Here is an 18,302-nt window from a genome sequence, read left to right on the forward strand (position 1 = left end):
CTTTGTGAAGGAGGCTTTGGACTACTTTATGAAACAGATGAATGATGCTCACCATGGAGGATGGACCACCAAGATGGACTGGATATTCCACACAATTAGACAGCATGCACTAAACTGATCTCCTGCACACCAACAAAAAAATACCAGTCCCACCTTGGAGTAACAGCTCACTGATGATGGAAGTTTGCAGCTTGATTTTTTATTTTATTTTTAAGACACCAGTTAAAGCACTATTTTTTATTTATCCAAACGAGGTTCCTGTTTTTCTGCATTTTCCCCTCCATAATCATCTGCCTCTTTCTGTGGTCTTGGTGGTGCCCTCGCTCTACTCTCTGCTTGTTCTGGGGTCCACAAGAGAGTCCTCTCGTCCTGGTGAAGACGTGCCCTACCTGGCCGATGCTCGTATCCTTGGCTACTATGCTTCCTCTGTTTTTTCCCCAACAAGGAACAAACTGGGTAACAAAGGAAATTTTGCCCCTTACCCCGCTGCTCTTGCTGGAAAAACACACATTGTATCTGCCAATCTATAAATGTAGCTACAAAGTAAGTTCAACTTACTGCCCTTCTGCTGTATAACGTCTGCACTGTGGCTCCACCCCAGAAAGGAGGTGCTTGGGAACTTTTTTTTTTTTTTTTTTTTTTTTTTAAATCTCATCACTGCTGAGAAGATAGCAGGCAGAAGGAACCGTCTAAGTGATCTCTCAAGATACAAGTGTTACTCAACTTGTTGCACAGTGCAGGGTTACTGGAGTATGGGGGCCTCTATGATGACTACCACTGCACAGTCTTCCACCATCTTTGTGGTGAAGTTGCTCTCCTGAGCTGATTCAGTGTCAGCTTTCCCACCTTTTAACCCTTTTGTGAGGAAATTTCGAAGCTCAAAAACTGCAGAAGAGTCTCTGTGTTGTTTTGCACAGCTCCGCAGTCTCCCATGGCCTCATGAAAAAGCGCTCCACCCCCAGGAACATTTGGTGGTGGTGCTGCTTTAGACTGTTGCATATGATATTAACTTCAGGGTGATGATGCCTCTCCATCAGAAAAAAAACAGCACTTAGAAATACCAGAATAATATACAGATTTATTATGACTTTTTGAATTTATTTATGTATCTAGTCTCTTTCAGTTTCTACACAGGCAAAACTCCACTCTCCAGAGACACCCCATTGTTTGTGTAAATATATTTGGAGGCTTTTTTGTATTTGTGTTTACCTATTTGCTTCCTTTTTCTGACAACCACGTGCAACAGCTTTCCACTTTTTGTTGATTCCATAGTTTTGCTCATATTCGTGAATTAAGACTGCTGATGCCTTTTTATCCTCTGTCACTTTTAAGTCAAACATCTCATTTGACATTATTAGTAGTAGCCCAGTTTGTTGTATTGTGGCTAGTTTGCAGCCCTACTTGGAATTTATACAAAAAAAATTTGTTTGGGGATGCAAATTGGTGAGAAGGAAAGTGCCAGTGTCACATTTTAATATTAATGGGACCTGTTTTAAGCCTCTGGAGGTCTGTTTTGTTGGCGAGCAGAAGCCCAGGGGAATGTCACGTCTTCCTGTTGATAAAATGCCTTGGCGTCACAGCACAACACTCCACAACACTGCACACTGCTAAGCCCTACAAACTCTGCCTAAACCAAGTAAGCCAACCATGACAGCACTATTAACATGAATAGCATGAACGGCTAGATTTGACCTTCCTCGTGTATTATTTTTTTTACTTCTAACCATGTGAAGTTGATGGTCTTTAGCATGTCTCCCGTTTGAATGTTTTTAAAATGTCGACTCATGGTGGATAGTTTTTATTCAGAGTGCTTTTAACTGAGCCCAAAACCCAGGCAGTGTTTGAGCCGTGCTCTCTGTTGCCATGCTCTTTATGTTAGATGCTGAGATTTTACAGATTTTTCCCAACAGAAACATTTAATTTTTAACGAGTTACAATGAAATGAAATGAAACACTGCATGTCGGCGAGATATAATCATGACAAGGCTTTGAACAAATCCTTCAAATTTGGTTGGATCCCTCAAAAGTGGGCATAGCCTAGTGAATACAGAGTGATACAGAGCTGTGGAGGGCTGTTGGTCTCTGCCGACACCTTCCTCATGTGTTGGTTCAGGAGGGTGAGGATGAAGGTGAAATGAATAAATTAGACTTAAAGCAGCTGTGCAGAACTTTACGTTTTCATTGATAATAGTGCCCCCTTTGGTCGAAGCGGTATGACACCCACAGCCTGGTGTCGTAAAATTCCGACTGCAGCCGGCATTCGGCTTCATTCGTAAAATCTCGTCTACAAACGGCAATTACCGCATGCATTTGTTTTGGAGAGCGAGAGGAAAATCATAAGTGTTCTGGTGTAGCTCTGAATTTCTTATAAACTGAGGACAACTGCCTGCTGTATATTTGTGTTCATGGTCAAAGTCACAGATAATTTTGTGGCGTTTGTTGTAACGTTACTAGACAAAAGCAGTTCACATCAGCTAACGTTACATTTAGCTTGCTTATAACTTCCATGTCGTCATATATTGAAGTGAAACAACGTCTAACAAGTTGCGGTATATTCTCTAAATAAAAACAAAAATTACATACCTGTCGATTAGGAAAAGGGCCAACTCGGGATCAGTTTTAAAAGCTTTCAAATCTCTCAGCTCTCTCCACTTGGTGAATGCCCGACCGAGGTTTACACGTGTTTGGGCTCGAGCTCTATCACTGTCCCGTTTAGCCTTCTTCTGTTCTTTTTCTTTTAGATGGTGCTCCTTCTTTATCTGCCATGACATCGAAAGTACAACCAAGTCCTTATAGATACATCTGGTAAAACTGTTATGTGTTCTGCAATGCCCGTTGCATACCGCTTACTCGAAGAACACTCTCTGTAAACACGGCTCTTCTTCTTCACTCAATTTATTGGTGGATCGCAAACAACTTCCAGGTGCATACCACCACCTACTGTACAAGAGTGTGCAATGTGTCCGAAATCATTCACTACTCCCTACAACATGTCATTTAGCCTGTTTCTTAAATCCTACTCGTAAACACGGCTCCTTCTTCTTCTGTGGTTTAATGGCTGCGGGCCACTGCGGGCCGCAGTGGGCGTGCAGACTTACTTCTGCCTCCGGGTGCCGTATTCTGGTTTTCTGACTCGACCAAGGCTACGCTAAATAGCCATATAGAGAAAGGCTTTTTTGTCGCTGTTGGGTTCAAATAAATATGCGGATCTTCAAGGGGGGGTGATACGAACTAGGGACAGTTTTATAAATGGTAAAAAGTTCCGCACAGCTGCTTTAAGCTAGATTCTTTGCACGTGCAGACAAAGTTTTGGCCAACTCATATCCAAACACACACCTCGTGCTGTTATATCACTTTGCTGGCTACTATAAGCCACTAGCTAATGGTGATGTGGTCTAATATGATGGGCAGTGGCAGCAATCATGTTTCACTGAATTCATACACCTACAGGTTTAAGATGAGTCATCAAAATAACCTATTTTACAGAAAGACAGAAGAGCAGGGTTTTGATATTAAAACACTGAGAAAAAAATTTACTTTTTAAAAAAAAACACGTTACATACAACAAGAGATAAAGATTAACATCGGGACAGGAAAAGCTTGATAAACGCATTTTTGGTCCATTGTGTCTTCAGAGCAGACCATTGTCACCCTGTCGTGTGAGATTAGCAATTCTCTCTAACATACTGTTCTAAAAGGTGTTTTTAACGATAAACAAAGAACCTTGAGTGACCGTTAACGGCTTTTCAGATGAATTGAGAACTTCTCGTACAGTGTGCTTCGCTGAACAGAATGTATTGTACAAGAAAAAGGTGCCTCAGAGCAGCCTCATGAGCCCCCGACACCCTCACAATGTAAAGACACCTGGATGTGTGCGTAGCTAAATTATTATCCTAGAAACTAAAGTGTGAAATCCAATCTGCCAGCGCAAGAGAAAGTGTGCACTTTGCCTGCCCAACTGTTGATTGTATTGAAAAGCCAAAGTTGTGCTCTGTTCTGATGTGGCGCACGTGTGTGATGTCATGTTACTGCAGCATTTAACGGCTAGAATGTATTTAATTGCTGACATAGACCTTATGCGCACTCATCTTCTAGGTTCTTGCATCATCTTTGTTTGCTTCCTAAAGTCAGATGCAGTGCCACTGAACACGCAGTAGGTTCTCGGCAGAGATGGTCTTCTCTTCTTTTTCTTAACGTGCCAAATCAGGCATCACTGAGGCCCGGGAAAGCTAATGCTGGAATTACATCACGCAGTAGGGTGGTGAGTTCAGACAGTTACAGACGTTTTTAAAAAAAAAAAAAGGAAAAGGTTGGGGTATGCACTTAAAAATCCTAGTTCTCATTGCCTTTTTGTCCAAAAGGACTCTGTAAGAAGAAAGTTAGCCTAGTAAGCATGTTTCTCAAGCAGCATAACACGTGTGTATGGTGTACATTTTGACGCAGCATTAAGCAGTATGTATGTACAGTTACAGTCCAACTTCTTTTTCTATGGTAGGCTTCATGTGTGACGAACCTGTAGTGTTGGTATCTTTCCTATCCTTTCCCATGTATCCTCCAAATTGATTGTGTGAGTGCGTTTGTGTGCATTGATTGTCTCTCTGTACAGGTTGCAGAGCTTCATTGGCTGGCCCCAATGAAAAACCCACACTGTGTGTATATACATGTCCATGTGTCTGTGTGTGTGACGACACTTAACTGTTGAAGTGGTGGTGTCTCTAAATGTTTTGTAAGCCTTCCCCCCCCCCCCCCGCTGGCTGCTCTGTGCCAGAGAAGGAAAAACAAAAAATGCTGAAGTTTTTGCATCGTTTGTAAGGAAACATAAAGGAGGGGGAACTTTTTTCATACATAAGTTGTAAATGTTTTACTTGAAATATCATGAATGAAAACCACAGCTGTATTTTGTTGGTTTAAAGTTGAGACGGAGGTAGTGCAGTGTCTATTTAGTACTGACTGTGAGAGCGTGTGTGTGTGTGTGTGTGTATATTGTACTGTTGAAGGTTGAAGCATTGTGTACAAGCTGTTTGATACTGGCGGTGAATGTAAGTGATGCCACAGTCCTGAATTTCAGTGAAGACGCAACTAAACTAATGAAGGTTGTGCTCGAGTCCAAACTCTTCAAACCAGGTGCAGTGAGAACTATGACAGTGTTTCGCAGGCTTTAATAAGATTTAATAATCTTAGATTTTCATCAGCCTCAAACTCGTAGAAGTTACGTCCAGCAGCTGATTAATAGTTCTCACATCTTCTCAGAGCATGTTTGTTTGTTTGAAAGTTCTCCTGACAATGAATTGGAGCAGGAATTGCAATATTGTTGCACTAGTTTTTCCTCTTTTTGGACTTTGATGGCACGCATGCACCAAAGTCTCTGAAACACAGGTCCATATTTACATATCCGTCTGCCTGTATGGATAAACAATCTGCAGGAGTTTTAGTATCATATAATGATACGTAATCACTGTACCTGCTGTTTTACAAAGTAAGATGAAGTTGGAAATAGTTGATCTTCAGCCGCCCATGTGTGCAGAAAAATACTGATTGATTTTCTGTTAAGTTTAACAGAGAGGAGGGAAATCGTACTGTGCCCCTGCTAATACAATCATATGGTCTGAGCTATGATTCCAAGATGAACAGTGGACATAATAACACAAACACCCAGATAATATAATGCACCTCAATGCAATATCCATGCAGTAAATGCTACTTTAGTGAAGCCTATATTGTTCTGTTTTTGATGGGTCTTTATTGAAAGGTATTTCCGTTACTGTTCCTGTTTGTTCACTTGATGGACAGACGGCCGTTGTATTTCGTGAATATGGCCGCAATATGGCTGCTTTCTGTAAAGCAGTTCAAAACAGTCAGTCCCACTTTTAGTGCTGTTTGTTTAAACACAAACTGTGTTGTCTAAAAGCCTTTGAATGGGCTTTAAACAGGGTGAACATCCAGGGTTTCAAACTGTTGCACTTCAAACAGCAAATATGACTAATCATGAAGATTATTGATCATTTGTGATCATTCTTGAGGCCTCTGAAGTGTGCTAAATTCTTACTTCAAGGAGAAACATTGACTAAACGGTCTGTGGATTCATGTATGCAGTGCTACATTACAGTGTACAGCTAATATATTTCCATAACATACCATGCTGTCAGAACCTTAACCTATACTATGAATGAATGTACAACGGGCCAATGTATTGTTTTTCCACAGCCTACCTGCATGAGATTGGGTAAAGATGAATTTTCATCTTGCTACATTGTTTGTTTGTTTGTTTAGTCTGCTAAGCAGCCATACAGATGTTTATAAATTAATGCCTTAAGTTTGCTCTGTGTAGGAACAGTTTCATCGTCAAAATAACCTGCATTTTTTTTTTTTTTATTTATAAATGTATATTGTGTTTCATTTTGGCTCCCTGGTCACAGAGTAAAGGTTTGTACCCTGACTGACTGACTGACTGGTCATCTGAGTGTTCTGTGAAGATGTACAAATAAATTTGTTAAACATTCACCCAGCTGTGTTTGCTCTCGCAGTGTACGGTCTGTAATGAAGCATTTGGTTAAATCTGGTACGCCATGACTCTAATTTTTGATTTTATCTTCAGGGTTTTCACTTCATCAAAATCTTTGGAATATCTCAGTTTAAAAGGGAATTTCAGCAACTCAGAAGGACTAAATCTGATTGTTTATTCTCTGTGAAGAACAACAACATCAGTAGATCAGAACAACCATTTGGGTCAATGACAGTGCAACAACTCTGTTAAAGGAAATCATGGAAACAGCATCAAAAACACTGAACTATTTCTCATGATAAAACAGAGCTGAATATTTATTATTTGTTATGAATGAGGTGCTTTTATGTTCACACTGAAACCAGCACATGACATTTTATTTTCTTACAAATTTTTCCCGTTTGACAATGACAGGTTTACGATGTACCTTTTCCCATGTTCTCACATCTCTAATGAATGGACACAGAAAATGAATTGCTCATTATTTTGATTTACTCAAACTGACACTGATTTTCCTCATGTAACTAGCAATTAATGTGGTAACAATCTAGAGCTCTGTCATAATTTTTAGTCCTTTTTTCCAGCGCTTACTGAGGAGTTACAAGGCTCCTTTTTTTAACCTAAACTGCTTATTTTATTAAGATTTCACGTGTAGTTGTAAATCTTCATAACACCCCTGAGGATGTTCCTTCTAAAAAGAAATCCCTACAAATGCAACTTGAGGACTTTTGAATATAAATGTGTTTCCCTTGAGGATAAATCTACCCCAGCAGGTCCATATCGCTAAAGGCCCCGTCTACTGTGGGCTGTTGGCTGCCGTCCTCTGCAGCAGCCTTCGTAGGAGCTGCAGGTTGAACGGGATTGAAGGTTTTCCAGGGCTTGGCCGGGCAGTGGAAGGGGCTGTTGTTCGCAGCCTCTGCAGCCGCGTCAGGGGAGGTGGACGGCTTGGGGGCTGTGGTGTCCTCCTCAGAAGATTCTTCTTTGGCTGAAGCCTTGGTGGAGGAGGGTATGGATGAAGCTGAGGTTGGGGGGGATCTATTATACAGAAGATTCCTGAGTGGAGACCAGCCTGGAGGACGGCGCCTGGTGAACAACTGAGGGGAAAAAAAGTACAGTGAGACAAACTTTGCGTCTTGCAGGATCAGCTGTAAAATGCGAAAGCTGCTTCCACTGGTGGGCGGTGCTTGGGACTCTTTATCCAACATGGTGGCGATGTCCCAATTTTTTATTCATTTTATAGCTAGACAGTTACTAAAATAATTTCTGCAAACATTTGAGGCAGGAATAGACAATGCAGTGACAGAATCTTGATTTATATTTGATCAACGCTGCAGAGTTTGACGGTTTGACCGCAGTTCACAGAGTGATTGACAGGACTGACAGCTGCTTTAGAGACTCCTCAGCTCTGGTTGGTTGTTCTCATTCACATGCAGTGAGGCAAGGCAATCCAATAGGCTTATGAATATGAGGGGTGGGGGAAAAAATCAATACAGCATAGTATCGCAATATTTTTGTGTGGGAATATCGTATCGTCACACAATCGAGTATCAAGTATCAACTTTTAATTATATAAATGATTAACATTAGTAATACAAATTAAACTTTAGGTAGCCTATTAGAATAATATCATGAATTGCTTTTTCAGTCCACTACATACATTTTGCTGCTGCTGCAAAAATGGCTGAACTGATACGAACAGACTGAAAACCTTTTTTTCCCCTTCCTTTTTTAAAAAAAAATAAAGTTACCAACTGTGGCTTTAATTTACCTTCCTCTAAACCTCTCCTTAAAACAGTTATTGTCCAGTCATGACTAAGCAACAGTAACTAAGATCAGAAGGTCTGATAAGAATATCTCAACATGCCAAAGCTCTTTGCATGCAGCTCCATCCTTACAGTGATACCTTAAATATTACTACATTATGATTTTGGGTTTGCCTTCCTAAACGTTCACTGTGTGGGAGCCCTTGTATCACTGCTCCCTGATGCTACTATTATGTACATAAGTAAGTTAAACTAACTTGATACAGGACTTTTAAAAACCAGGGTAACAAAATGCTTCACAGGCACAAGACGACAATAAAAGCATTCGAATAAATCATTGCAATAAACAAAAGCTAAAATTGTTTCAGAAATGAAAATAAATCAGGGGGATGAAGCATTAAAGTTATTGATACAAGTTCAGGGTGACATTAGTGGCTGTCCTGCTCTTCATTGTGTTTCTAAGAGCTGTCTCATGTTTGACTATTTTGTGAAAAATGGGTCTCACCGAGGGAGGCAGGGCCCCTGCATCACATTCCATCTGTGCCTGTGGGGCCTCAAGTCTCCATGGTGCTACATCCACTGTAGAGTTACAGTGAGCAAACTCCTGCACACATAAACACAGAGACAGAGACACATAAGGTCAAACAGAACAGATCATATTATGTCAGCTGTATCATGTGTTTCGTTATCATGTTTACCATATCCTGATCATCAGGGACACACAGTTCGTGGAGGTCTTTGTGTTCAGCCTTGGCGCAGATGGTCTTCCTCATATCAAACCTCAGCTTGAACCTGAAACCTGCCACCACCTACAGGGATACATACAGAGAGTAGGTAGGAAACGTTTTCTCCACCTGACCTCCATTCCTCCCACTTCCTCTCTCTTCACATCACCAAGTCTCTACCTGTCTGGTGGCGTGGCCGATATTGTGCAGGGTGAACAGGTGAGCGGAGTTGGACATGGAGTTGTACTTGGAGAGGGAGGCAATAACAGGAACCCTAAGTTCCTCTGAGTCCTCATCTATCTCCTCAGGGCAGCCCAAACAGGGAGCTCTCTCTGAAACGACGGGATCATCTGGATTGTGGAAAAAGAAAGATCTTAGGCCTTTTAAAACTGATTTTAGTAAGTCTTAATACATGCAGTGGAAAAAACAAAATCAACTGATGTTACAGGCAATTATTAATGTGTTCAAGAAACTTTGTCTCTCATTTCTCATCACTATTACCACAGATTTGTGAAGTGCTTATAAGTAAAACATAATAAACAGATACAAACACTCAGTTAAATTAAATGCTGATGTAAGAGGACTATAAAGGAGCTTAAAACCAGCCCAATCATATTAAATCTGTAAAAATTATATTTAATGGGGAGACGTGTGATGGAGAGACTTGTTGAATGCAAGGCAATATGTCTTGTTTAAAACTGATAAAACATGCAACTGAGTTTGTGTCTCTAATGTTTTGAGGCTGATCAATAACAAAGTAACTGACAGACTAAGCAAAGGATGAGCTAAATGTGCATGATGGGACATAAAATTGTTCACATTTTTGCAAAATAATCTACTTTTGCTAAAATAGAATAAAACTACTTTTGCAACCTGATAAAAAAAGTGCATAAGAGAGTGAAATCAGAAGAACAAAAATGTTGAATTTACACACGCTGTCAGCGCTAAGTTGCTGAAAATGAAATGATTCATTGCCAACAAATATGTGTTGATGGTTCAACATTTATTGTTTTTTTGCAAGAAAATCCTTTGAAAAAAAAGGGGGCTCTAAATGCTCGGTTGAAAAGTTTGGTTTTGTTAGCAATTTTATATTTTTAAGTAATTAGTGCCCTAATTAAATTTAAATTGGCTGAATTAAACAGAGACTGAACTTTCTATCACCCCTTAAAGACACAAAATGGTTTAGTACACCCTTACACTAAATGTAGCTAGAGTGGAGTGTATAACTGCTGGAGCAACAACATGTATGTCTTTCCCCAAGAAAAGAAATTGGGGTTCCAAAAAAGAAAAGAAAGAAGAAAGGAAAGGAAATGGAGAGAAAGCAAACTGACAAGAAGAGAAGAGAAGAGACATGAATCAAGAGAGGAAGAAGAGAAGAGAAGAGAAGAAACATGGATCAAGAGAGGAAGAAGAGAAGAGAAGAGAAGAGAAGAGACATGGATCAAGAGAGGAAGAAGAGAAGAGAAGAGAAGAAACATGGATCAAGAGCGGAAGAAGAGAAGAGACATGGATCAAGAGAGGAAGAAGAGAAGAGACATGGATCAAGAGAGGAAGAAGAGAAGAGAAAAGAAAAAAGAAAGGAAAGAAGAAAGGAAAGGAAATGGAGAGAAAGCCAACTGACGAGAAGAGAAGAGAAGAGAAGAGAAGAGAAGAGAAGAGAAGAGAAGAGAAGAGAAGAGAAGAGAAGAGCCATGGATCAAGAGAGGAAGGGAGGGGGTCCACAGAGACTGCCTATGTATAGGGCCCAGAATTTGGTGCTATGTCTGTCTGACGTAAGACTCCAACGTCTTTTTTACGTCATATGACGTCCGGTGCCAGCTGGGTTGAGGCCTGCAAATACAATAATCCATTGTGCTAAAGACAAAGAAAGGATATAATTTCTCTGTCATGAGTTAATGTTTTTAAGCCAGAAGAACGTTAGTTTTAGTTGGTGTGTTTCTAAAGCTAGAGTCCAATGACCTCTAATGCCTGTTTACTTCAGTTTTGATCCAGGTAATCATGTTTTCTAGTTTATTTGAAAACATTTCTTGCTTGATTTAAGAGTCAAGTACAGTTATGTCCATAGTATTGTCATTTGAAATAAACCTCCTCCAACTAAGTGTTGCATTACTGTAATATTGTCGGACTCAAAATGGATGCTTAAAAAACTGATGCAAACTAGAGCTATATTTTTATACAGTATATTCCATGTGTTCTTCCTTGTCAAAACCTGCCACAAACATTATCCATAATGCAACCCGTCTGCTGACAGTCACAGAAATAAAATCAATAATTATCATCAGCACATGTGATCATTTATGTCTCTGTATGGTGTCTGTCCAATAACATTAGGACTACAGATAAATATTTATGTGGGGGAAATCTAGGGAAAGACTAACTATATTATTAATGGAATAAAGTGATGTATACTTTATCTTTTTTAACACAACAGGTCTCCAACCACACAACTTTGATTTCTTTAAGGTCAGACCCTACTAAAGAGCTGCCTTAATAAACAAATGATTTTTCCAATGTTGCAGAACATTTTGGAAGCTGGACAGAAAAAACAAGGAATCTATTTACTGTTGGCTGACGGTGTTCGCACACAGATTGAAGTCTAGTCTGTCGCTTCCTTTTATGGTGTGATCAGTTAATACTGCACTCTTCCTATCTGCAGATAGTGTTGATATATTGCAAAATCAGCTCCTCTCTGTGTGCCCTGCACCCACCTGCGTACATTTTCCTCTATGACTCACTGTTTTCTTATTGAGAAAAATGCTCTTTTCTTATCATTCTTAGTCATGGTGGGCCTACAGTGCCTTGCGTAAGTATTCACCCTCTTGGTGTTTGTCCTTTTTTGTCGTATTACGTGTAATTTATACTGATTTTTACTTGGATTTGGTTGTAATGGACCCAAACAAAATAATCAACATTTGTGAAGTGAAATGAAAATAAAAAATGCTTTAAAAATTAAGAAAATGATAACAAACTGAAAAGTGGTGCATGCATATGTATTCAGCCCCTTTGCTATGACACTCCAAATAAAATACATTTGGAGTTTACCAAAAGGCCTGTGAGACACTCAGAGCCCAGCTCTGTGGAGTGTATGACTCAAAGTGGTCCAGTGGACAAACACTCCAATGTCCACTGTGGAGCTTTCCAGCTCGCTCAGGGTTATCTGTAAGTTTTGGTGGGCAGCCATCTCTTGGCAGGTTTGTTGTGGTGCCACATTTTTTTTCCCCAGTTTGTGATAGTGGATGGTGCTCAGTGGGCTGTTCAAAGTTTCAGATATTTTTTAGAACCCAATCCTGATCTGTACTTCTCCAGAACTTTGTCCCTGACCTGTTTGGTGAGGTTCTTGGTATTTATGGTGCAGCTTGCTTTGTGGTGCTGTAGACTCTGGGGCCTTTCAGAACAGTTGTATATATACTGAGATCATGTGAAACTTAGACTGCACACCTGGGCAACTTTAATTTGCTGATTATTTGACTTCTAAAGGTAACTGATAGCATCAGGTCCTATTTAGGTGCACCATAGCAAAGAGGGTGAATACTTATGCACACACCACTTTACAGTTTTTATTTTTTTTATGAATTTTTAAAACAATGTTTTTTATTTCACTTCACCAATTTCAACGACTTTGTGTAGGTCTGTTACAAAGAAAAAAAAGAAGCATTCAAATAACAAAACAAAACAAGAAAATGCCAAGGAGGGTAAATACTTCTGCAAGGCACTGTAATCAGTACACAGATTCCTGCTGAAGGAAAACTGTCTGTACATGATCATACTTTGCCTGGATATTACTGGTTTCTCATTATATGGGATGAGACTTGAATTCCCCCTGGTGGAGACATCACATGACAGGAGAAGTAATAAGTTTTAATGAGCCTTGGGGTCAGTGGGTAATATCTTAAATGAGGTCCCAAGTTGAAAAGGTTACTTAAATAATCTCACTTATTGAGCACATTTTTGAGACTCTTCACTTTAAACTCTCTTCATGTTTCTGGCAGAGAAAAATCACTTGTCCCCTGAGAGTCCCAGATTATTTCACAAATTGAAGCTACAGTTAAGCATAAAGACCGAAAAACAGAGGAAGCAGCTAGACTGGTGCTGTCCAAAGGTAACAAAAGCTTACCAGTTACTTATGTTAAGTCTTATTTGTTTCATTTGTTCAAATGCCAAAGTATAAAAATACCAAGTTGTGGTTTTACTGGAGGTTATATAGCAGGGCTGGGCTAGGAACAGTTGCAGGCAACCAACAGACGGTCCAAGAACTCCAGGTCAAGAGAGAGTGCAGCATATTGTCCTATGTAAAACCTCAATTTCATTTTTGTACAGAGTAAACAAGATTTTTTTAAATTGTTTTTATGGCGATTTGCCTTTTTTTTTTTTTTTTTTTTTTAGATATTTAAGCATGAAGGGGGGAAATGGGGAGATGACATGCAACACAGGGCCACAGGCTAGAATGTGGCAAGGACATTGCCTTCACATATGGGACACATGCTCTACCCACTAAGCCACCAGATTTAACATGCTAATTATTTAGCTTTAGAGATGTTCATTAGCGGCATCTATTCTTGCTCTTCACCCCAAATCCAAGGAACAGCGCCGGGCTTTGAAGCCAATTTGACATAGTGGCCAAACCATACAATTACAACTCCTCAGTCTATCACTTGATGTCATGGGGCAAGCAGTTGGGAGGCAGGGTAAAAGGAAATGCTAGTGCATTTGCTCTAGGCCTACAGCCCCTGGATTTGAAAGATCTGGGAAATTTTATACCTGGAAGTCAAACTTTTTTTGGTGTTGTGTACCACTTAGCAAGGCGTAGGTATAACTGCAGCTGGAGAAGCTACATGAACCGCCCTTAAGCAGCCTCCTTTGCTCCTCGGCCTAGAGGTGGAAGTCCCAACAAAATTGCTAAGTTAGCAATTAGTTAGCTATGACGTATTACATTAAATGAGTGGTGGTTAAGGTTAGGATAAGGGTAATGGGAAGGGTTACATCTCATTAAGTGAATCACGTCCTCATGTCTTATGAATTATAAAGTGGATTATTGCTACATGTGGTCTCATTAATTCATTACAGTGTAGACTCTACTTTTTAGCAGAGTTTAAATAGCCTTGGTGGGTTTGTCTTGCACTTGTGGTGGGCGTGGTTTGTAGGGGCGTGTCATGTACACTACAAACGGAATTTGTCTGCAGCTATAGATGTCTGACTGAGCATCTTTTATAGGAATAAACAGGTCCCACCTCCAACACTGTGTCCAGCTCTCATTATACATCCATGGTTTATCCCTGTTTCCAGTCTTGATGCTAAGCTAAGCTAAGTTAAGTATGCTGGCTCCAGCTTCACATCTGTCCTACAGACATGAAAGTCCTATCTCATTTAACCCTCTCCAAGAAGGCAAATAAGTGTTTTTTTCCCCAAAATATTGAACTATTTCTTTAAATTAAAAATGCATCGTTAAACTTGAAGCTTCCTCTGCTGGTTATATTTTTATGTACTTGTATCACAGCAGTAATCAGACACTGGGTTTGTTTTCCCTCACCGAGCAGGCAGTCCACCTGTGTAGTGTCAGCTTCAGTCTCTGTCATGTAGACCGTGGCGTTGCATGACATCGGCTCCTGGAAGAGCAGCAGGATAAATGATGTTAGGGTTATGATTTGTGTTATTAAAGACTGTATAAGGTTAAATATTTACATGTTTATTTCATCTCATTAGTCTTACCTTGCGTCCCTGAGGCAGGTAGCCACAGTCTGTCCAGGGTATGTTGCTCCCAGCTGGACAGTCACTCCTCCTGCTGGTGAACTGCAGTGAGTACACCGAGTCTGAGCCATTCTCTGACTGTAGACACACACACACACACACACACACACACACACACACACACACACACACACACACACAAAATCAGTGCTTAGCAGAGGTCAAAGTGTCTAAACATGTTTTCCTAGAATATGGTCACACAGCTTTAGTTTCTCTTGTTTCATCACCGTCCAGAAGACTTGTAATGCTGTGTTTTGTACATATTTGTGTTTGATACCTTTGACTCTATGATTGATAGTCCATTACTAACTTCCTCATACAGTGCATTATTGTTGCATTATTTTTGGGTCTTGACTGCACTCAAAATGTAACCTGAGATAAAGCAGGTCAGGTGATAATGCAGAGACACATTATTTTGCAGTCACTGTACCTTGCTGGCTGTTAGTATCTGATAGAGGGCCAGCTTGTATCCGGTGCTCAGCCTGTCGTTGAACTTGTTAACAGCGCTGTTGACAGCCATCACCACAGATGGATCGTCACAGAAGATCAGGACGCCGGGCTGGACGTCCAATGCCTCCCAGAAAAGCACAAACAGAGGAAAATGTATTTCTGCTGCACAAATTATAAGTTTAACTTTTCTAATATGTACTTTTCCTTGTGAAATCCAGATGATGATGTTACATTTTCAGGCCTTTACTTCTTTATGAAGACATGTGAAAAGGGAAAAGTACTCTTTTGACAGCTTATACGTATGTACAACATGTGACAAGTAGCTGAAGAAAGTAATAAAGCACATTTACTCAAGTAAACACTGATTCTATTTGTACTTTACTTTGTACTTACTTTATACTTCTGCTGCAACAAACTTCAGATGGAAATATTGTACATATTACTTTACAATATATTTGTCTGATAGTTAAAGTTACTTTACAAATTAAGTTTTACACAAAATATACACAAAATATAAAATATTTGATCATTTTAGAAAATATTTTACTCTGCCATGAACTAAAAGTTTAGGAGGTCATTTAAAGGGTCAGTTCTGTTACGTAATGACTTTCACTTTTGATATTTTAGTTATATGTGCCATCAGTAATTTCTAAAAAAGACTTTGTGATGGAGTATTTTCTTGGTGTGGCATGTTTTTTTTTTACTTGAGTAAAACCACTTTTTACAGGCAAGTTGACATTGCTTCATTTTAAATGGTTACAAGACAAAAAAGTTGGGAATGACTAAAAGACACTGCAAACATGACATGTAATGATGTATATATATATATATATATATATATGTACTATAATATTCAAAACAATTTTCACTGGTGTATAATCACTTGAAACTAAGAATCTTTGTGTTTCCGTTAGCTTAGAAGAAGCTCTTCACATCTGCATAAGAAGCGGGTCCTCTTTCAGGGAGCCTGCTGTGTTGCACCACCATGTTTCTACAGTAGCCCAGAATGAACAAACCAAACACTGGCTCCACAAAAAGCCTGTCACATTGTTACGTTACCTAAGGGTAGTGATTGCCAAATGAAGCCTCATGAAGCATTTCCTTCAATTTCTGAACCCACTAGATGGTTTAAAGAGAGAGGCTCAAAGAATGGCAATTCAGTGTGCTTTCAACCTTTTGTTGAACAAAATGAACAAAAACATCTAGTGGGCTCATAAAATAAGGAAAATGCTTCATGAGGCTTCATTTGGTCATCACTACAGTGGCCCTTAGGCTACGGGCCACTGTAGCGATGACCAACACTCTTGGAAAGCAAAGGGTGAGTGGGGGATATTCAGTTGGTTGCAATCTGCATCCTCACCACTAGATGCCACTAAATCTGACACAAGGCTTGTTTCAGTACCGTTTTGAAAAGCTTTAAATAAACCTGAGTATTTTGATTTCAGAGGAAAATACTGATCTGTTTACTCAGCAAAGGTTTTGTCACAGCTACAGTCACTTTTCATGTTACAATTGTGAACAAAATAAATATGATTATCTCACAGAATATGCTGTATATCTATAAAGTAGTTCAGCAGATAGCCCCAAACTACAACATTAGTAAGCTGCTTGCGTGACACTGCATCGATAATAATATTCAATCATAAAAACCTGACAATGGTCATATGACAGTAGTAATGCCTGATAACCACTTTGTAGCTCTGATTTCTTCCTCCTTACCTGCGCAAAGACTGAGCTGTGGAGGCACAGCAGGCCCAGCACACACAGCCCCACTCTGCTCCTCATCATCTGATCCTGATGGATGTTGGATCTGCTCTGCTACAAGAGAAAGAGACGGTTAATATCACACCAGCTGATTAATACTTTTAAGTAATAATGATGATTCTGTACTTACAATGTCCAAAGATGGGGGCCTGCTTGTCAGTGCTGTCAGGTTTAAAGAGGAAATTCTCGACTCCTCTCCACACAGGGATGGACGACTGAGTGAAGTTCCCCTGAATCTGTGGGAGGGAGTCCTGAGAAAGATGATGACACACTGATAGACACATGTGCAGGGGACAGGAGGTCACCGAGGATACACACACACACACACAGTCGTGCTCAGAGAGCTCAGTCGGTAAAAGGAGAGTAAATGTTTGCTCTTTTGTTTGCGCTGTCGAGTCAATACAGCAGTCAGTATCAGAGATAGAGTAGAGACCATTTAAGGAGATGTACAAACTTCCTTCATTAGTGACTCTGAAAGTGCCAACACTCTCCTACATCAACACTCATACCAACACATGAAATCACACATATTAGTGTGTGGTAGCAGAATAATCCCCTAACTGTACGTGTTTAATGGGCTGCTGCATGTGTGTTTGCTCGCTGTGTGTTTTGTGTGTGTTAACTGGTACTTTGTCCCTGTCGACCTTTAGCCTATACCACTCTGATTTCCCCACTGCTGCTCTGTGAAATGAGGTGAAATGTGCTCAGATGTTACGCTCCATATAGATCATAGCATCATACATGACAGACATTGTGTTTGCTTTTCTGTGTGCAAATTTTTGTAGAGGATTATGCCAAGTTCACCAATAACAATAAGATCAATGGACATGCCAACTGATGACAACATGCCAAAATCCTTTATGTGCCCCTGGCTAATCATTGGCTCTGTTAAAGTCAAGGAGCCACTTTGGCTCCATCATAAATCTCTGTAGAGATAGGAACAAAGCAAGCCATTTGTTTTTGAGACTAGAAAGAAAAATTAATGCTGTGATTGTGTAACAATCTAGAGCAGAGCATATTTCTTAGAGCATAATTCTGCCCTCTTGTGGTTGTACATGCACCAAGATAAACTGTGCTGTTAGGTAGTGATGGCCAAATGAAGCCTCATGAGTCATGAAGCATTTTCTTTATTTTATGAGCCCACTAGATGGCGCTTTTTGTTCAACAAAAGGTTGAAAGCACACTGAATTGCCATTCTTTGAGCCTCTCTTGTTAAACCATGAGTGTCATCTAGTGGGCTCAGAAAATAAAGAAATGCTTCATGAGGCTTCATTTGGCAATCACTACTGTTAGGCACCACAGCTAAAGGTCAGTTGTTCTCAACACAGAGACTGAGACCTACTCAAGAGGTGG

General features: G+C 40.0%; 2 protein-coding genes across 5 annotated transcripts in view; one reads left to right on the plus strand and one right to left on the minus strand.

Annotated features, from left to right (window-relative positions):
- The window catches only part of pik3ca (phosphatidylinositol-4,5-bisphosphate 3-kinase, catalytic subunit alpha), a 32,995-nt gene extending 25,791 nt beyond the window's left edge, over positions 1-7,204 (plus strand). For all 3 annotated transcript variants that reach the window (XM_050055975.1, XM_050055976.1, XM_050055978.1), the window contains one exon: positions 11-7,204. In XM_050055975.1, the coding sequence (XP_049911932.1) occupies positions 11-118 (108 nt within the window). In that variant the 3' untranslated portion in view covers positions 119-7,204. The remainder of the gene's footprint in view (positions 1-10) is intronic.
- kng1 (kininogen 1) lies at positions 6,664-17,238 on the minus strand. 2 transcript variants are annotated; one of them, XM_050055979.1, is made up of 9 exons: positions 17,080-17,238; positions 16,905-17,003; positions 15,166-15,309; positions 14,697-14,813; positions 14,518-14,593; positions 9,171-9,340; positions 8,964-9,074; positions 8,771-8,869; positions 6,664-7,596 (listed from the first exon to the last, which is right to left on the minus strand). In XM_050055979.1, exons 2-9 carry the CDS (start codon positions 16,971-16,973, stop codon positions 7,264-7,266), a joined length of 1,119 nt encoding a protein of 372 aa, XP_049911936.1. In that variant the 5' UTR covers positions 16,974-17,003; positions 17,080-17,238; the 3' UTR covers positions 6,664-7,263. The 2 variants fall into 2 exon arrangements, with proteins under 2 accessions (XP_049911936.1, XP_049911937.1); XM_050055980.1 differs by having other exon boundaries at positions 16,905-17,000; positions 17,080-17,218.
- Between the last annotated feature and the right edge of the window lie 1,064 nt (positions 17,239-18,302).

The sequence above is a fragment of the Epinephelus moara genome, chromosome 10, assembly GCF_006386435.1.
Source record: "Epinephelus moara isolate mb chromosome 10, YSFRI_EMoa_1.0, whole genome shotgun sequence".
Classification (NCBI taxonomy): domain Eukaryota; kingdom Metazoa; phylum Chordata; class Actinopteri; order Perciformes; family Serranidae; genus Epinephelus; species Epinephelus moara.